We start from the raw sequence: 20,070 nt of genomic DNA, 5'->3' as shown, positions 1-20,070 counted from the left end.
TTGTGAAGGAATTGACATACTCTTGGGGCAGAGATAAGATGCAGTTCAGATCCTATGGAGTTTTCCTGTAGTTAGGAGACATAAGACACCAATATCACACCAACTTTTTGGGTGTCACAGCTTGTTTAGAGTGATTTCCTAACCAGAAGGAATTTTGCGCCTCTTCCCACTTGGACATGCCCTGCATTTAGGCAGACACCCTGTCATTGATTCTGAGGAATGTGGCTTCTCAGATAAGATGTTAAACTCAATGAGCAGCAGAGACTTCATTGGAGTAGGCAAATGGAACAATTATCAAGATAAAGAGGAACCACAGAAGGCACAGAAGGACACAAACTAGCTGGACATATATTTCAGATGAGTCACCTTCAAAAACTTTTTTGCTTTATATAGAACGTTAACTGCTTCATAGGGGGTTTTGGTCAAGCTCACCAACTCGAAAGAACTGACTATTCATTGTCCTTTAACGTCACATGACGTGTGGGGTAAGAAAGTCAGACACAATTCACCATCAAGCTCTAGAATTTGTTGCTGTCCATGGAAATAATGCATCATTACAAAGCTAGGGTGGAGCTTTTTCAAGAGGAGATGAGAACTAAGCAGAACGTGAACTAAAATGATTTACAGTATGGAGTCGCCAAGAATGATCTGCAGTTATAGGTCTTATATTTTCTGTTTCATCTTTCAGTATTTTTCCCTGTTATATCTATCATTAATGAATGTACATCTAGTAGCTTCTGCTTGGGCAGCCATCCCTTACTGAAACTAAGCTCATTAAAAGAATATAAGAGCCAAATGGACTAGAATTCAGAGGGTTACTTGGTCATTCAAGATCTCAACATCTTCCTCAAAGAATTTCACACCCATCAAGTTAGTAAATGACTGTGTGTTAGGGCATCTGTGTTGCCCTAAGCATACAAACGTTGGCATACACAAATAATTCACATGGAGTCAGTCTTGACATAGTCACATGTTATTCTTTACTAAGTCTAAACGTCATTAAATACCTTTATTTAAACTTCCCAGTCTACTTCTAATATTTCCAGTTTATTTCAAGTGAAACACTTTCTAAATGCTGTGCACGCTCCACTTTATTTTGGAATACATAATGTGATGAATATGAATATCTCATTGGAAATTTATTTAAATGCTAAGTCCCCCAATCTTCTAAATATTAACACTACCATATAAAACATTTAAAATATGTATGAAAACATTCAGTGGCAGATACAGTGTCATCACTGGGAGATACACAACTACGCACTAACTACTTTTCTGGCCCTGCACTGTGCTTAGGACTCTCTGCTCTCATGTGGCCAGATCCTCTCTTGGCAAATCTGTTGGAAAATTTACAAATCATCTACTGATTGAAGAAAGACTCTCCAGACTGTTTTATTAATATAAATGTATCCAATACAGCTTCCTTTACTTTGTGGTAGGGAGAGATGGATCGTGCGGTCAGGATACTTTTGTCTGTTAAAGCATATAGAGTGAACAACGTGACAGGTAATGGTAACAATACTGCAGGAAGATAGTTTGATACTGTTGTGGTGAACATCATAGAAAAAAGGCAGAACAGAACAGAACAGAATAGAACAGAACAGAATAGAATGGAATAGAACAGAGTAGAAGCCAGCAAAGGTTACAGCAGTCTCACGCTGGTGTTAGTGTGGTGTTAGTCACAGGAGCAAAGCACTGCAAAGACAACAGTAGCTGCCTACATCCCGTTTTCCCTCCTGCCCTACAGCAAGCCTAGCTTCACACTGTTCACAGTATTTCCAAGGATCTAGTTTGTATTCCTAGACTTAATAATTTAATTTCCCTTGGATGCTTCTATTTTTATTGTCTAAAAGAAAGGGAGACATTATTGTCTCAAGTGTCCTTCTGACTTCATTTCTCTTGATGAAAGGCTATTGATTCAGGTGTGTTTGAGTGAACCTGTGAATGTGCTGCTGACTCAGCTGTTGTTTAGCACCACTCAACTAAACATAAAATGCATGATTGTTTTCCTTTTGTAAATAACTGGTGAAATAGAAAATGGTTCTGTTTTTATTTGCAAAAAAAGCAGTAAAGGGATAATATTGTTATCAGAAGATGTGTGCTAGAATATTTGACTTGTACATCCTAGATTCCATTTGTCTACTGCCAACTTATACCTGCTGTTAAATATAAGACACTTAAAAAAAGAGAAAAAGATAACACAAATTATTCACCATTAATTCTTTAAAATGAGTCACTATAAAAAGCTTAATTGTTTGCTGAGAGGGTCCAAATTGGTGGACTTTGCAAGATCAAACAAAATTGAAGATATTTGTCCAAATTAAAATGAAAACATGCATCCAGAATATACCAAATGAGCATGTACGCTACTGTAATAATAATTTTATTATCTTCAGCTTCCAGGCCAGACTTTTAATTATGACCCTTTATATCAGTGAAAACCATGTATTCAGGATTAAAAACCTATTTCTTTAACTAGTCTGGTTAAAGACTGTGGTTTGATATATTCTATGCTACAACTTTTATAAAAACCAGAGAACACTTCTAATAACACTTTTCTAATTTCATGGTTCAGTGCACAGTCAGTAAAGATTTAAATAATTCAGAAAGAAAGCCTATTCTGTTTCTTTATTAGAAGTTTGAGTCAGGCAAATTCTTTGACATTTAATAGGTTTTTAACCCTTTTAATAACTTCTTATAATGAAATTTATTGGAGGTTGTTTTAAATAAAGGGTTATTATATTAGAGTGAATAGCAGTCGGTAGTTTTTTATGATTAGTTTTGAGACCTTGGCCCTGTGCGACTCAAAGGATATTAAAACATAAAGTAGAAAAGAATGTTAATAGTCACCAAATTAACTGCGTACCAAGAAATATAGAAACTATATTCTTGTCATTATGTGATCATGCTATAAAATTTTGCAGTCAAATTTTGAGTATATAATTGTTTTAAAGGAGCTTAAGATCACTTACAGAACTAGTACTATATAAAACAACCTGAAGTGGTTTAATTTTTAACAGAATGATTTTGAAAAGATTAGAGTAGTAAATTTAATAGTTCAGGGGGAGTTTTGCTTTGGGTGTTTTTTTTTTAGTTTGGAGTTCTTTTTACGTGTGATGTTTCTGCTGTTTAATTTTAAGACTTTTCCTAATCAACAGAAATTTTGAATGATCCTTTCATTTTATCCTGCAAGCGCAGTGGTCATAGTATATAAATTACACTTGTGTAAAACATTAAAATATTCCCCAAATACCCACTTACTTTAAAACTTAGCCTTTCATTATGCAGTTAGCTGATACAGAGGAGAATTATAAAAATGAGATGATGAAAACACACATCCCTTCCTCTGTTAGGTGGTGCTTTGAGTTATTCCTTTTAATGTGTTTTGAATGGTTCTCTGTGGTCCTTTTACAGTAACCTTAGCTCTCATAACAAATCTTCTCTTATATATATGCTAAAAGAAGACTGGGTTGCAGATCTGATTTCTACCTTGCTTTAACTGAACGGAAACAAAGATCTGATAGAATGTGGATCTTTGGATTTGATCATCCTTCATCTATAACAGGACATACATACCAGTTACCAGTTTTATCCACTCTTAATTAGTGAATCCTAGCTTCTTGTCAGATTTAGGACTTCTAAATATTGCGGTCACTTTTTGTTTTTCTCTGGTGCACAAATATAGATGTTCAGGTTATCTCAAGGTTTAAGTTATCTCACAGAACAGCATCCCCATGATGGAAAACAATACATGAAACCGCATGGTTTCCTTTTGATTCAGTTGCTATTAGTCTAGGACCCTAACCACCAACATGCACTGAATAACTAGGAACTATCACTGCTTGATTATCAGTATGAACTTAATGAAAGCTGTCTAAAAAGGACATTTCTGTATTTTTAGACACTCTTCTAAGTTTAAATTAGCTCTGACTGTATGATGAATATTGCTTGCATTTTGGATCATTAGAAAAAGGTTTTTTTCAGTTTTGCAGTTGTTTGGTTTGATCATAAATGGTGAGTATGGTCTCCCAAACACAATTCCTTCTCTGTGTACCACCTCTTACAAACCCGTCTGGCAACTTAATGTTATCTTTTCTTCTCTTTTGAAACCTCGACTTAGAGAGCCAAGTGATTATGTAGGAATTCTTTAATTCTTTCTTTTTTTTCTCTCTCTCTTTTCTAATGAGCATCTCAGTGTCACTGGGAAACATCTTGCAGATGTGCATTGGCTAATGGCAGAAGACAATTAAAACATCTAAAATAAAAACTGTAACATTTCTAAGCAAATATCATAGGTTTTCAGGGCCAGTACTGCATTTTAAATAGCATTATTTGGGTACAGACAAAGATTCAGATTTAATACAGCACAGGTAGTAGCACAAGTTGTCCTGGGAGTATCAATAAGACTATAAATGACTAATAGAAGAAACCCCTTCTACCTACCAAAGAATGTCTGTTATGCCTACACGGTGACTCAGGTGGGTGACACCAGTGAAGAAGGAAGGACACTATGGGTATCTTCATAGTAACATTTAAGATCCCCTGAGGTTTTCTCCCAGTATTTGTTTAATTAGTTGATTGAAACAGCTTCTGTATGTGTAGTATGAAAAATGGATGCTCTCTGACTTGCCTTGACCACTGAGACAAAAGCAAAGAACTGTCAACCACTGACACAGTGTCCATCAGAAAAGTTCGTGAGAGCTCTCAGCTAGTGGAAAACAAGGCAAAAATCATTGTAAGACCTGGTGGTGGTTACAAAAATAATGCCTGCTGTGCCCTGATATGAATTTACCCAAGTTAGTCTTATGTCTTAATGTTTTCATCTCCATTGTATAATCCCCAGTGTTTCTTGCATATACTTAGGCCTGTTGTATTTACTTCAGTCTGTTTAAAGCAACCTTTCTTCTTTCATTTAATGATAACATTTATTATAAATTATTTTATATAGAGAGGGGCAATTTGGACTTTCACAGCTTTTCAGAGACTTTTGTCTCACAGTTCTTAATTATAGCAAGAAAAATAACGTGGGAATTACTTTTCTAACAGCACATGCCTTTTGAAACTGCCTGCCTAATGCTTCTTCGAAAAATATTGCTTGCTCCTAAAACCACCTTCTGGGACATTAGTTGAGTGTCCTGCAATTTGGCTCTTTCTGCATCTTGCATGGGTTAACCAGCTTGTATCAAAAAGACAGATAATTAGGGATTTTGATTTTTTAATGCTATATCCTGAGAGAGATGAAGGATTCTATCTGAATGCTATGTCAGATAAGAATAGTTGTATTTGTGGACTTCAGGGCACAATATTTCAAGAAAGATGAAGGTTGTTGGTCATAGTCCAGAGGACAGCAGGAAGAATGATCAGAGCTGTAGAAAACACAGCAAAAAAAAAAAAACAAACAAACCTTTCAATCTTCAGGTTTAGTTGTTTAGTCTAAAGAATAAAAAACTGGAAGGAAATTCATAGTAGACTTCCAGGGTGTACAACTTTTCTGTAAAGAAGGAGAAAAACATTCCTCATGTCCACTGGGAGCACAGCAAAAAGTAGTAGGTTTAAATTACAACAAAGGAGATTTAGGTGAGACATTATGGAAAAAAAGCCCTTTCCACTGTAAGGATAGTTAAGCACAAGAATTGCCTAGGGAGGTTATGAAGAGGTTAGACAAACATCTGTCAGAAATTATTTAGGTATAGCTAATCCTGCTGTGAGATAAAGTGTTGGACTAAATAACCTTTTGAGGTCCCTTCTAGCATGATTTTCTGTGATTCTGTGATTAGGATACTGTGCTCACATTGTCCTGCAGTAAGATGTTCCTGTGCAAGGACAATATCACTATATTTTGCATTGCATACTTTGCTTTGGTTTTGCTTCGGTTTTGCTTCAAGCTTGTGGGGACAATGTTGGTCTTATTTTTTTTAAGCATTTTAGCTTTATTCTTAGTAACTTAGGAGCTTCGAGCACTAGACACTAGGAGCTTGTTTTCAGCCAGAGAGCCCTGTTCTGGTTTTGCGCTAAACATTTGCCAATAAGCGTTATCAATACACACCTCAGAATGAGTGGCTTTTACTATGTCTTTTAACTTGCAGTCAAACAGTTACATGGGTGGATGCTCAGTTCCTGCTTATAAGCAAAATGCAAACAGGAAAAAAAAATAGCCATGAAAAGAAATGTATCATAGCTTCCCCAGTGGTAAAACCGAAATAAAATAGGCATGTTCTAAAGCTGAATATGACACAAGTTGTGAAACATCCTGGAACTGACAGATGGAGAATGATATTAAAGTGTAAGATATTATCATTATTACCTCATCAGAGAGACCATTGAAGGCATCACTTTAAGACTGTCTTTATCCTCTGTATCACTCAAACTCTTTAACTTTGTTTTTCCATTTGGCATTCTGCCACCCGGTAGGATTTGTATTCAGCTTTGCATTTGCAGGAGTGTGTTCGCAATATTGCTTCTGCATACGGAATATGGCTCCAGCCCAGCTTCACATTGGTGGGTTTTGTAAAACTCCCATCTGGAGGAATAAGGAATAGGAAGCATCTGATCTTGAAGCAGTTTAAAATAAATTGGTCATACTCTGCATGGAATGTTGACAGAGAGTGTATCTGATTAGTGACACTGTTCCTGCAGAGAGGAGGCCGTCATGTTGCTTGAAACAGAGACGTACTGTCACGCCACAGCAGTGACCCAAGACCCAGTCGTGGGTAGGATTGTTCCTGAACCCAACAGAGAAGATAGAACAGTTTTTGTTTTATTGATCCTTTAGGAACCCTGAAGGTTCATCTTCACATGCTTTCCATGGTGTTATCTATCTCACAGCTCTTCAGTTATGCAGTTAGCTGCCCATTCTTACTCAAGGAATGAGCAGTTTCCATTTTCTTAGACAATCCCGCTTTTTCACTAGGAAGGGGAGGATGGGGGAAGGCAGGCTCTGCTGTGCATGGCAGAGAGGTGAGCATAAAACCTCATCTGCAGATGTGGATTCTCCTTGCTGAGGGCCACAGTTCAATGTAATGGGCTTATACTGGCAGGTTCTCTGCAAGCAGGTATGGTAGGTGAGGGTTCCAGGCTTAGCAACTAAAAGGGAACATGTACTGTTAAACAAACTTGCTGCTTACACCCACTGTCATAAAGGTATCCTGGTATTTATCTGATTTAAAAATTTAGAAGACAAGCTGAATTCATGTGAAAAGAGAAATACTGGGGTTTTTTTGTACTGCACCAACTCATTCGCACTCCTCGAAATTTTACTAGTGAAGAGATCTCTTGCAAATATTCATATATATACACACACACATGTGTGTGTGTTGTATGGGAGTACATCCAGTACCATCCAGTTGGTTATCTGAAAACACAGTGTATGTTCAGCACAGGAGCTAAAAGTAAATCAGGAACTGTTTAAAAATATATGTTGTTTCAAGATGACAACACAGAATTTTCTGCAGTATCTATCTGATAATATTTGAGTCTCACATGAAGTTTTTTTTAATAAAGGAGAGATCTTTTGAATAATAGGAGTTGTATTACATTTTACTTGGGGAAAAGTAATTAAAATTATAACCTTTGCCCTGCTTTCAGAGATAGATACTTAGCAAATTCGTTCAAAGTAAGAGTTGTTAGGAGTTTCAAATAGTGATTGTTTCCTTTCTAGAGTTCATCAAATACTTGTAATGTGCGTTCTTATTTAAAAGCAATCTTCCTTTTCCAGTCTTTTGTGAGGAGGTTTATTCCCAGCCCTGCTCTGACACCACAAGGTGCTGCACCATGAAAACTCAAGGTGTTTGCAAGTGGAGCAGCACGGGCTCATCTCCTGAGGGGTGGTAGGCACCCTGGGAAGGGCACACGTACCCGCTGAGGCTGGAGCAGTGCAGACAGGGTGGAGGAAGGGCTTTTGGGAGGGTTTTGCCTCCCTGACCCCACCATGCAAGGGCTGGGTGGGTTTCCAAGATAGCCGGGGCCAGCCCACACTCCTGGTCCCCATTCCCCAACTGCTGCCGAGCCCAAACAGCTGGATCTAGAGCAAAATGGCTGAGCAGCAGTTACAGCTTCATGGGCACAACTGTCTTGATACGGGTTGTCTGCTAGAGGCAGAGATAATGATAGCTTTCAAGGCTAATATGTTTGCGAGGAGGGGAACTGATACTGGTGGGAAGGGAAAAGAAGTCAGCAGCAATCTTTAGAAATATAAATGTCTGCCAGGATTCAAATTTCAGCCTTCAGTTGATTTCATACACTTCACTGTTTCTGCTCCTCTCCTCCAGTGCTTTAGTAGTCATTAAATGAACTTGAAGATGTTTGTATCGATAACCCTTTTTTACCAAAAGCTATTAATTTCTAAAGCGATATAAATACAGGTATAATTGTGATGTCACGTTGTCAGAAGCCATTTGAAATACTTTTCAGAGACACATGTACATGTGAAGTGGTAAGTATGCCATAACTAATGGTACTATTAGTTTGATTTACTGCCAACAAGTAAGCTTTACAAAAATCAATTCCCAAGCTCATAGACTATCTCCCTAAAACTGATAAATTTGTACACTATCAATAATAAGAGAAAAGGCGAAGTTACAGGTTTATCTTTTCTGTGTGTTAACTGCTTGAAAGGTATCTTACAGAGGTGGCTGTGATATATAGGAGTGTGTGTATGAGAGAGAGAGAGGTTATGGAAGTCACAAGCTGTTAAAAGTTGAAAAAAAAAATCTGAATGATCTTTAGACAATTCAGATGACACATCTAACAAAGGCTGTCAGTAGAATAAAAGTGGTTATGTTAATATATTGAACCATTAACACATGTCCTTATCACAATGGAACTTATACAATGGTAGTTCCTGTCAAATTCTACTCGATACATATGGCATGTTTGTCTGATTCACGGAAAGACAATTATATCTATTTCATTTCAGCTCTGAATTGACACTTCAATTTTAAATCACCCACAGAACACCTTAGCTTAAATCTGAGCTTCTCCCTCATGTTCTTTGCTATTTGTCAAGTTTCCGTATGAGTATGCTGAAAAGATGTTACAGGCAATCTACTGTAGTGTGTGTGTGGTGCATTTGACCTCTGGACAAGAAAGGAGTTTCATCCTCCAGTGCTTTTAATTCTTATCCTTGCAAAGACTGAATTTGTTGCTTGCATTAAAATAGTATGTCTCGTTAATGCTAAGAAGCGGTGACCCACATAGCACAATGGATTCATTTGTCAATCCCACGATATCTGAGCTTTCCGTTCATGTATGTCTTAGCAGCAAATCAATTCAGAAATCATTTAATCAGTCTATCAATGCATCCTTCTTGTCAGTTGTCTGAATCCTGAAAATTCCAGTATCTCATTGGACAGCACCAAGCAAAATGGATTTGGACCTCATACTACATACTCAGACTCTGAAAACTGCAGCTCCCAGATTCACAGCTCAAACACAGAGAAATCCTAAGAAGAAAAGTAGGACCTGAAAATTGTCTCGAATTTTGAGGATATGCATGTTCTGATCTGGTTCTGAACTTCAGAGTACAAACCTGTCCCTGTTTGTTAGCATTTCTGAAATGCTATACATTCAGTTACAGAAAGCAGTGCCCTTTTGTTCCCTTATAAAGAAACAAGGTTTTTTTTTCTTTTTGTTATTCCCGTGGGCTGAGACTAGAGCCTGAGTAGTTTATAACCATCACTGGTATGCAAATGTCAATCATATCCTTACTCTGTTTATTTCCAGTATTTACATGTTTATTTAAGTACTTGCCATTTCTTTTAAGCCTTGTATACCTGATCAGGCCAACTAAGGTCTAAAGGAACAGAACACTTTATTAGTGATATGCTTAATACAGTTTTTTTCCTCTTGTAGATGCAAGATTTACGGAACACAGAAGGAGCCCAGTATAGTTCCCATCCTCAGATGGCAACCATGAGGCCAAGGGTTCAACCTGCAGATATTAGGCAGCCAGGAATGATGCAGCATGGGCAGCTGACTACTATTAACCAGTCCCAGCTCAGTGCACAGCTTGGTTTGAATATGGGTGGAAACAATGTTCCTCACAACTCGCCCTCTCCTCCTGGAAGCAAATCTGCAACTCCTTCACCATCCAGTTCAGTCCATGAAGATGAAGGAGAAGATAGCTCTAAGGTAGGCTTAGATGCTAGGATTACTATTTAAATTATGGATATTTTTAGGACCTGCTAAATTAATCGTATGGCCACAGTTATCAGGGTGATATTTTATACATTGTTGGTGGTTGACTGAAGTGAATAAAGGGTTATGAATACAGAACGTGTAATTTCCAGTCAATTCTTCAGGCAGCTTGAGTAAATGACATCATTCCTCTTCATGAAAGCAAACTAGAATCCTATAAAACACCTAAAGGATAGCCATTCCTTTAGGACTTTAATATAAAGGTTGAGTTTTCTCACTTGCATAGAAGGGATGTTTGTTCCTAGTTAAAGATCAAGTTACTGCTACAAAAAGTATGAACAGTCTGTACAATTTGCTAGTCTTTGCTACTTGGTCACAGCATGAGTAAACAGAACATCATAGCAACCAGAAAGAAAGATCCTCTACGAGCTTTAAAAGTCTTACCTTGGAAATCTTGAAGATCATTGTGCATTTATACTTTGGGAGGTGCCCACACTCAATCATGACATATTCAAGCTTCACTTTAGTGTCAATACAGGCATGATGTGATAATAGTCATTTAAAGAATAAATTTCTTTACAGGATAAATGTAAATTTATATAGGAGGTTTTGCACGCAAAATCCTCCCAAACCTCCCGAAATCCTGAAAACCTCCAAAAAATACACAAGTATGTTATCTGAATTATGCAGACACAAAAGCTGAGACACAAAAAGACTGGGACTTAGCACAAAGTCATACAGCCCTTAAACCAGGAATGTCAGAACTGAGAGCCTCTTTAGCTCTATTTTATGGTCACTACAAAATAGGAGTCTTGTTAAAGCAGTCCTGTAGCATAGTGTGTACCCTGGTGGGTACATGGCCATGTCTTGTGAGGAAAAGTTGCAGACTTGTGAGGAATGTGAAGAAAACTTATTGTGTGTCACTGTGGAGGTATAAGGCAGTCAAGAAATGTAAGTCTGATTTGTTTTCGAATTATATTGTTTTTCATGCCTCAAGCTATAAAATAATCATGTAATTGGAGACATATGTTCTACCACATTTTGAATAAATTCTGATTCAAAAGTTTTATTTTAGGACTTTCCTCTGATTTCAGAAACTTTAGGTTTTAAAAATTACTGAATAATTCATACATTTTAAATGAGCACTTCCTTACTGAGGGAGGCTTTAGAATACAGCTATGTAAAAATAATTCCAGGCAGCCTTACTTTTTCAGAATAATTCATTTTCTACTCCTGTTGCTTTGCTAGTATTTTTACATATGCTGGTTGGAATATGCAAGTTGCTGTAAATTTCTGGAGGAAACATTCACTCAAATAATTAATATACCCTTTCTGCTTCTATCAAATATTTCAGTTACTTAACCCCTATTTCTCATGTGCTTTTTCACTGCAAAACTTTGTGCTAGCAAAAGTGTAGGGTTGTGGTTTCACGTCGACAGTACTCATTGGAAGCTAATGTTTTCAATAAAGAAATACTAAGCATTGCAGACCAAGTAAAACTTGGTCCTTTTTTTTGTGAAAGCCAGTTTATGTAAGTGTTCAACCTTTTAACAAGTTATTTTGGAAAAGCCTGTAAAATTTTCTCATGCTCAGCTGAAGCAGAAAAATATGAGAGAAGGCACAATACACAAAACAAAATTAAATTCAGTATACTGAAGTTTATAAATTCAATAATTATAATTTCTCTGCTAACAGAAAAGTTTTAAAGTATGTTAAAATTGGTTAATGATGTCAGAGGGCTTAAATTTGTCTCCAACTAGTAGGTCTTAAACTACAAGCTTGATGGGGGGCAGATTTTGCCATACCTGTCTTCTGTGGGATTTTTAGGTCTTTGTGAAAACTCCTGAAGTTGGCCACCGCTGGAGATGGGCAGTGGGCTGTCATTGCTGATCCGATGCAATGGTTCTGCTGTAGCTCCCTCTATAAAAGACAAGAAAGTTTGAATAATCAGCATAAGAAGTTAGTGTATTGTTGTAGTTTACGATTTAAACCCCTCTGCTGCATATCCTTCTGTCAGTGTTGCTCTTTCTGGAAGCTGCCAATGAATATGAATGGATACGGATACTTAGAATAAACCAGCTTTCTGTGGAGAAACTTCCTCCCCAGCCACAGCAGTATTACATTTTCTCAGAGCTGCTTTGGAAGGGCCTGTGAGTGTTCTTCACACTCCAGAAATCGTCCCAGTGAAAGAAGGCACTGGATGAGGACAGGAAGAGAGAGTCTGTTCTGTCTTTTGTGAGAATCTCTTTCAGGAGATGTAGTCATGTCGTAGCTGCTGGAGCTCGCCACATTTAAGCAGCTTCATGAAGCAAGTAAGAGGGAATGTGGGACTGATGTTTTAAAATGCCAGATGCCAGGCTGCCCAGCGAAGTCGTGTAGTCCTGATCCCTGGAGGTATTTAAAAGATGTGTAGATGCATCACTTAGGGACATGGTTTAGTGGTGGACTTGGCACTGTTAGGTTTATGGTTGGACTTAATGATCTTGCAAGTCTTTTCCAACTAAATGGTTCTATGTTCCTGCCATGAGGACTGTGTAAAAAACAGCTCCCTCTAAATTCACCATATCATTAATAGCAACAGTGACATTCTCCCTATTTAACCAGCAGGAGAAGATGTTTGCCTGTGTACCAACATTGTTCAAAAAAGACAAAGTACATTTTCAAATGGAAAATCACCTCAGTGTCATATAACCTCCCTTAGTTTATACCAACCAAATGCCCAGCCTTACATGTGACAGAGGAGCCAATAGTCCTTTAATTTGATAGAGACATCCCTAACAACTTTACCTATTTCTATCCTGAGAATAGAATACAGAAATCTCAGTGTCCTGTTCATGTTTGTGGGAATTTATAGAAAGAGAATGTCAGAAAGTATGAAAAAATATATACGTTATATACATTTGGACTAGAAATATAATTGCATCCCTAGTGAACCACTGATTTCCGTGCATGGAGGGAATGACCATTTCAGCTTAATGTACATATTCCAAATGAGAGTAATAAGGAAACTTTACAAACTGATGTAATTGTTCACGTACTGAGTTTCTTGGATGTTTGTTCTATGGGAAATACTCAAATTGTTGTAAGGCTTCTCCAACATACACAGAAATAATAGCAGAAACTGCTAAATATTTTTTGGCAATACTCATTCTCATAAAGGCTCTTTCATATAGGCCTTTTGGACTTTAAACATCATATATTCCATTGCACAAAAAAGGGAAAGGAGCTGCATTATAGAGGGCACAGTTGCCCTGCATGCTGTCGCTCTGAGGCAAGGCAGCTGAGGAAGCTTGACCATGAGATCAGTGACAACAGTAGCATAATTATAAGACTATGTATGTGGTCTTATAATTAGACTGTGTATGTAGTCTAGTCAGAAAGCTGCTAGGTCCATGGAAATCATAGATATTTGAAAAATCATGGCAATCACAAAAAGTTCCTGATGACTGGAAAAGGGAAATATAACCCCCATTTTCAAGAAGGGGAAGGTGGAAGACCCAGGGAACTACAGACCAGTCAGTCTTACCTCTGTGCCTGGCAAAATCTTGGAGCAGATTCTCCTGGAAAGCATGCTAAGGCACATGAAAAACAGCGAGGTGATTGGTGACAGCCAACATGGCTTCACTAAGGGCAGATCATGCCTGACCAATTTGGCGTCCTTCTATGATAGGGCTACAGAACTGGTGGTTAGGGGCAAAGCATTTGATGTCGTCTACCTGGATTTCTGCAAAGCATTTGACACTGTCTCACAGAACATCCTTGTCTCTAACCTGGAAAGACATAAATTTGATGGATGGACCACTCGGTGGATAAAGAACTGGCTCGATGGCCGAACACAGAGAGTTGTGGTCAACGGCTCAATGTCCAAATGGAGACCAGTAACGAGTGGTGTCCCTCAGGGGTCGGTGTTGGGACCGATCCTGTTCAACGTCTTTGTTGGCAACATGGACAGTGGGATTGAGTGTGGCCTCAGCAAGTTTGCCGACGACACCAAGCTGTGTGGCTCGGTTGATACGCTGGAGGGAAGGGATGCCATCCAGAGGGACCTGGGCACACTTGTGAGGTGGCCAATGCCAACCTTATGAAGTTCAACCAAGACAAGTGCAAGGTCCTACACCTGGGTCGGGGCAGTCCCAGGCACAGCTACAGGCTGGGCGGAGAAGGGATTCAGAGCAGCCCTGCGGAGAAGGACTTGGGGGTGGTGGTGGATGAGAAGCTGAACATGAGCCGGCTTAGGTGTGCACTTGAGCCCAGAAAGCCAACCGTATCCTGGGCTGCATCAAAAGAAGCATGACCAGCAGGTCAAAGGAGGTGATCCTGCCCCTCTACTCTGCTCTTGTGAGACCTCACTTGGAGTATTGTGTCCAGTTCTGGTGTCCTCAACATAAGGACATGGAGCTGCTGGAGCAAGTCCTGAAGAGGGCCATGAGGTTGATAAGAGGGCTGGAGCACCTCTGACTGAGAAAGTTGGGGCTGTTCAGCCTGGAGAAGAGAAGCTGTGTGGAGACCTGATAGCAGCCTTCCAGTATCTGAAAGGGACCTACAAGGATGCTTTCGAGGGGGACTGTAGCAATGGGACAAGGTGTAATGGGTTTAAACAGGAAGTTTAGATTAGATATAAGGAAGAAGTTCTTTACTGTGAGGGTGGTGAGGCACTGGAATGGGTAGCCCAAAGAAGTTGTGAATGCTCCACCCATGCCAGTGTTCAAGCCCAGATTGGACAGGGCCTCGGGCTACAGGGTCTAGTGTGAGGCCCTGCCCATGGCAAGGTAATCTTAAGGTCCTTTCCAATCCTAACCATTCTATGATTCTGTGATTCTATGATTAAATATGAAATGTAGTTTCAGACCAAGGATATTGTGTCTGCAAGCGTACATGCACAAGTCTCCTTAATTCTCCTAAATCTAATATGTGGGACTATGGTTAGAAGAAGAAAAAAAGAACTTAAAAATCAGTAGTTCCAAGTAACTATGAAAACATTCTAAACCAAGTGACCACTTACTACTTGCTTTATTCTGACCACCTCAACATTAGAATATTACATTTATGTAATTCTTGCCATAATTCATACTATTGGATCATTAAACATGTATTAAGTTATAGCCGAGCATAATTGTGAGCTGCTGAAAGCATTAGTGGTTTGCAAATATGTATTTCTTCATAGATGGATAACAGGGTTTTCTTCCATGCTCATTGGAATATCACTTATGAGAGAATTTCAAATAATGCATTTTAGAGGGAAGATAGTGAAAAGGCTGCAAGTAGCAAGAATTAACTAACAGAAACACAATTACTGAAGAACTGCTGCAGCATATTCTTTTTATGTGGTAGAGGTTTTACAATATTTACTTTATATGATAACAGTTATAAGTAGAATTCTATGTTGTCTGTTCAGCCTATTATGCAGATGGTGCTTGATTAAAATCTATTTTAAACTACAGCGATTACTGCAAGACAGTGTGCATAAAACAGCTCTCCTAGCTCCATTAAAGGCTTTGGTACTATTGCAGTTTATTTTAAATATGCTTATAGACATTTTCCAGCTTCTCCAGGGACATTTAGATATCAACGATGTGCCTTACTTGATAGTTTTAAATCCTACACTAGATATTTTTGTGATCTATTATGTGTGCAACATGGTTAATGTACACTTTTTTAAAGTGAAAGATTATTGCTTTCTTGTGATAAATAAGTTAAATACATCACCATAATTAAGCAATAAGCCATGACAGTAGGTGGATTACCATGAGCTAACTACACCTCCAGGGATTTTGAGGCACAAGTCTATGCCTAGCAGAATATATGTTTTTTATTTTACTTCCCATCTGTCTCTGCTTTGGTGGTTAGAAGTGGAGTCTATGAAGCTGATAGACTGATGGGAGCATAAGGTAGGCCATCATCTCAGCCATTTGTAAGGTTATTAGTACTGGAATTCTGGTATTATTTTTATTTTGTTATTTTCATATAAGACAAACAGAATTTCCCCTGTGAGTACTCTCTTTTAACGGTGGGGTTTTGGTGTCTTGATCATTCAGGTTGGAGAATAAGATTTTAGAGCTGTTTTCAGAACAGCTTACCAGAAGATGTCTTAACACAACTTCCTGCAGCATATCATTTAGCTGAACGGAAGTTTAAGTAGTGTTTTATATTAATACACAGGAAACTTTAAATCTCATTAGGCCAAATGAGATTTCCTCTGAAAAGAGGAAAACTTTAGCAAATAATGGAGGTAAAATTTTAACTATAACCAAAATTATTGTCAAGCCTCCTTGATCATGGAGTTTGCATAGAACTGTCTGAAGACTTTAGACTGATATTGCTGAATTCACTAGGGAGCCCTAGTTAATTACCATTTCTATGGTAGTTTTTTGTACCTTGTAGAATGAAATAATAGCAAGAGACTTAGAGTTGGATAACTTAATAATGGGTAGCACATTGCTTCCATTTTTCCATATTTTCCAAATGCTGCCAATAGGCTCCTTGTCCATTAACCTTATATTAAATATGCATCTATTGTAACATAATGCTCAGGAAACAACCAACTTCATTTTCAAATTATGGTCATCACTTTGTTGCTGTGCTTACTAAGCCACAGAGATCCAGGCTGTTCAGTCATCACCTGGCCCTGTTGGATACCGCACAGGCATGTACATAGAAAAATAAAGAAGTTTTTTGCTCCAAATGAGAATTTCTAGCCGTTCTCGTCATGCAGTTGCAGTGATTTGAACACCTGTGTTCTCCTGTGTCACTTGATATGCATTATTAAAAAATAATAATAGAAGGATGTCATAAAAGCTGTGCCTTAGCCTAGTGTCTAACCTTTTATGCTCTTGATTTTCTCATGCTTCAAAATGCTTGTGATGGGCAGGTCTCTGGCCATGCCAACAAGGGAAAAAAGCCTTTGAACCCTCTGGTATGATCACACATCATTGCTACAGGTATAGTGAATTAAGTGATCATACCAAGAGGAGGTGCTTTGCCATGGAGTGCCAAGCTGTTGAAGAATCAGGACTGTGTCCCTTCATATGCTTCTAAGTCACCTAGGTGCTTTGGTGATCAGGATCTCTGAGCTTTTCAGTGGCAAAGTGTAGTTGCATTTAACAAATTTCCACAAATGCTCATGTGCAGGGTTTTTTTCAGGTGGTACACAAATTGTGCACATACTCTTTTCTTCATATACCATTCCTCCTTCACCGTTCTTTTTTGTTTTCACATGAGCAGAGTTAAAAACTATGCAGCTAAATCTAGATGGATCAGAACTGGTCCTCCAAAGGGGTCTAAACTGTCTGTACTGCTAAAGCACTGTTTCTTCAGATTTTAATTAGAAGGCATGTAGGGGAATGCCTACAACTTCAATTATTTTGTTCACAATCAAGATTCTCTTCAAATTCCCTGGGTATTGTACCACAAGTTTCAATAGAAATTGATTTGAACAGTAGCCTAGGATAGTTCTGGGAAATTATAAGGATAAAAAAAAGGTAGAAATGACAGTGTTCCTTCTGTCTGTAGGTGGTTCATGTGGTTGAACTGGTGGTCAGGCTATAATGAAACTAATTTAATTTCACTCATTAGATGCATGCTATAGCCATTAGCAGTAAAACTTAGAAAAGGTGAAAAGATGACCAGATGAACTATAAATGGGATTATAGCAATTATATGAAAGCTAAATATAAAGCACTTGGAGAGGAAAAAAATACATAATCTGAAATACCTACAGTGCGTTTTATATATGTGACTAAGGTAGACTGTGTCAACAACTGGATTATCAAAGATGGCAACTAAAATTCCGTTTTCACATGCAAAATTGAATATCTTTTTATCACAGAAGATCAAACGATAGATTGATAGGTGGGCTGAATTAAATTGGCTTTTTAAAACTATTTGACTTTTCTGATTCTATGTTCCAGGTCAATGGTGGAGAGAAGAGACCTGCTTCAGATATGGGAAAGAAACCCAAAACTCCCAAAAAGAAGAAGAAGAAGGACCCAAATGAGCCACAGAAGCCTGTGTCTGCCTATGCATTATTCTTTCGAGACACTCAAGCAGCCATCAAGGGCCAAAACCCCAATGCTACTTTTGGTGAAGTCTCTAAAATTGTAGCTTCAATGTGGGACGGCTTAGGAGAAGAACAAAAACAGGTACAAAATGTGCTGTAGCTCAGAGGCTTTGTTTCAGGAAGGTGTTATCAGGGTCATCTAAGCACTGTAAGTAGCTTCTTTTGTTTGCCAGGATCAGACTTGAATTTGTGCCATTGCAGGAATATGATTTAAAGAGCCTGAGATAAGGACAGTATAATTTTGTTTCTTCTGTATGAAATCAGTAAAAGAGTGTTTCAGGGATTTTTTTTAGTTTCAGGGTGTGACACAAGCTTTAGGATTATATTTAGGATTGTTTTATGCCAGAATTGGCGGGCCTAAGATTTTGTGAGGTATTGGCTTGTCTGTGACAATGTGGTATAAGAGGACCTTGCTGCCAGAATTAATATCTGTGCACTGGGACCTGACAACTGGGAGCTCCCAGTTGTAAATGCTTCACTGCCCCTCAATGCCAGAAGGGGAGCTGGTCTCATATCTTTTTCTGACCCACCTAGCTTTTATGAAATGAATTAGAAATGTGTCAGCCCAAGGAGACCTAGGGTGGACCTTGGCAAATCAACAGTGTTCTGGGGTATCATCCAGCATACATGTGGGCTGTGGAAATTGCATCCCATAGTTACTTCCATCTTCTATGGAAAGGCCTTGGATCTGCAATGAGGTCAGCAGAGCTGGATCTCAACCTTTGCAGAAATCCTTCCGAGTCAGCCAGATTCTGCATAAAACTGGCCTAATGTAAAATTCATGTGGTAACAGCTGGCAAATTCCGTTCATACTCTTCGTAGCATACCATTGCTTTTCTGTTGTTATTGGTTGCATTTTTACTAACTGGCAGCAGACTGGGTTGGGTAGATAAAGAAATGGAAACTTTATTAAAGAAACAGATATAAAGGGAAAGGATGTGCTGAGTGAGAGTTCTGTTGGCTTCAAGAGACCTGGGTGGGGGTTGATGTCAGCACAGAGAGAGGAAAAGTACTGGGACAAAACAGCATCTTATTCATTCACACTGAGCATATTATTACTACAGAATTATAGTTAATAAGGCTTAGAATTCAATGGAAAATTTTGTTCTGATTTTTTTGGTAGGTAAAATCATTTGTAATTGAAAAAACAAGTTTACTTTGCTAATAACTAGATGGTGTAGGTACATCTAGATCCCTGTTAAAGATACCGGCGTAGTAAGAATCAAGATTTGGCACTTGCTGACTAACTGGGAGAAAAAAATCTTACTGTAGCTAGTATCCACCATTGAATAAGGTCAGTGATTGGAAGGCTTAGCTGGAGAAAGGGTTACTTTGTGAATGCAGGGACCAGAGAAGTCGCTTCACCTGACGCATCAAGGTTATTTTCTGTTGTTTCTTTTCCCTTTGCTATATGTCCAGCAAAGGCCAAGGTTACATTCTTGATCTGACAGACCGTTTAGACCTTCCCAGTCCTTTGCAGACCTATGACAGCAGTTCTGTCATAGCCAAACGTGTTGATTTTGATGATGATGATGTCACAAAAAGTCTCCGAAAACATACAGACCGTTTTTTTGTTTTAAGTTCACAAGCAAGAGGTTTGGATGCCATTCCTCCTTGTCCCATATACCTGCCAGGTGGCAGGAGAGACAATGCTGCACCACACCAGGAGTCTGCTTAGCAGAAGGCCCATACATGCAAGAAGCCTTCTGCCCCCGCTGTGCTTGGCCAGGACTTCTGACCAAAGGCGAGAGAGAAACTGTAGGCTGGTATCTGGCTTAAATTGGTTCCTACTCCAAAGAAAGGTCCTTGCCCAGAATAACTCCCCATGTTGAAATCTGGACATCCAAACACATACCTCAGGAGTGCTTCAGGTAGTTAGA

General features: G+C 38.6%; 1 protein-coding gene across 1 annotated transcript in view; it reads left to right on the top strand.

Moving 5' to 3' along the window:
* The window catches only part of LOC104413675 (thymocyte selection-associated high mobility group box protein TOX-like), a 71,022-nt gene extending 51,154 nt beyond the window's left edge, over positions 1-19,868 (top strand). Inside the window, exons 3-5 of the mRNA XM_010024741.1 lie at positions 9,850-10,128; positions 18,042-18,286; positions 19,610-19,868. Of these exons, the coding sequence (XP_010023043.1) occupies positions 9,850-10,128; positions 18,042-18,286; positions 19,610-19,868 (783 nt within the window). The remainder of the gene's footprint in view (positions 1-9,849; positions 10,129-18,041; positions 18,287-19,609) is intronic.
* Positions 19,869-20,070: the final 202 nt, after the last annotated feature.

The sequence above is a fragment of the Nestor notabilis genome, unplaced genomic scaffold, assembly GCF_000696875.1.
Source record: "Nestor notabilis isolate BGI_N333 unplaced genomic scaffold, ASM69687v1 scaffold2812, whole genome shotgun sequence".
In the NCBI taxonomy this organism is placed as follows: domain Eukaryota; kingdom Metazoa; phylum Chordata; class Aves; order Psittaciformes; family Psittacidae; genus Nestor; species Nestor notabilis.
This window is presented reverse-complemented; position numbering and strand designations above follow the sequence as displayed.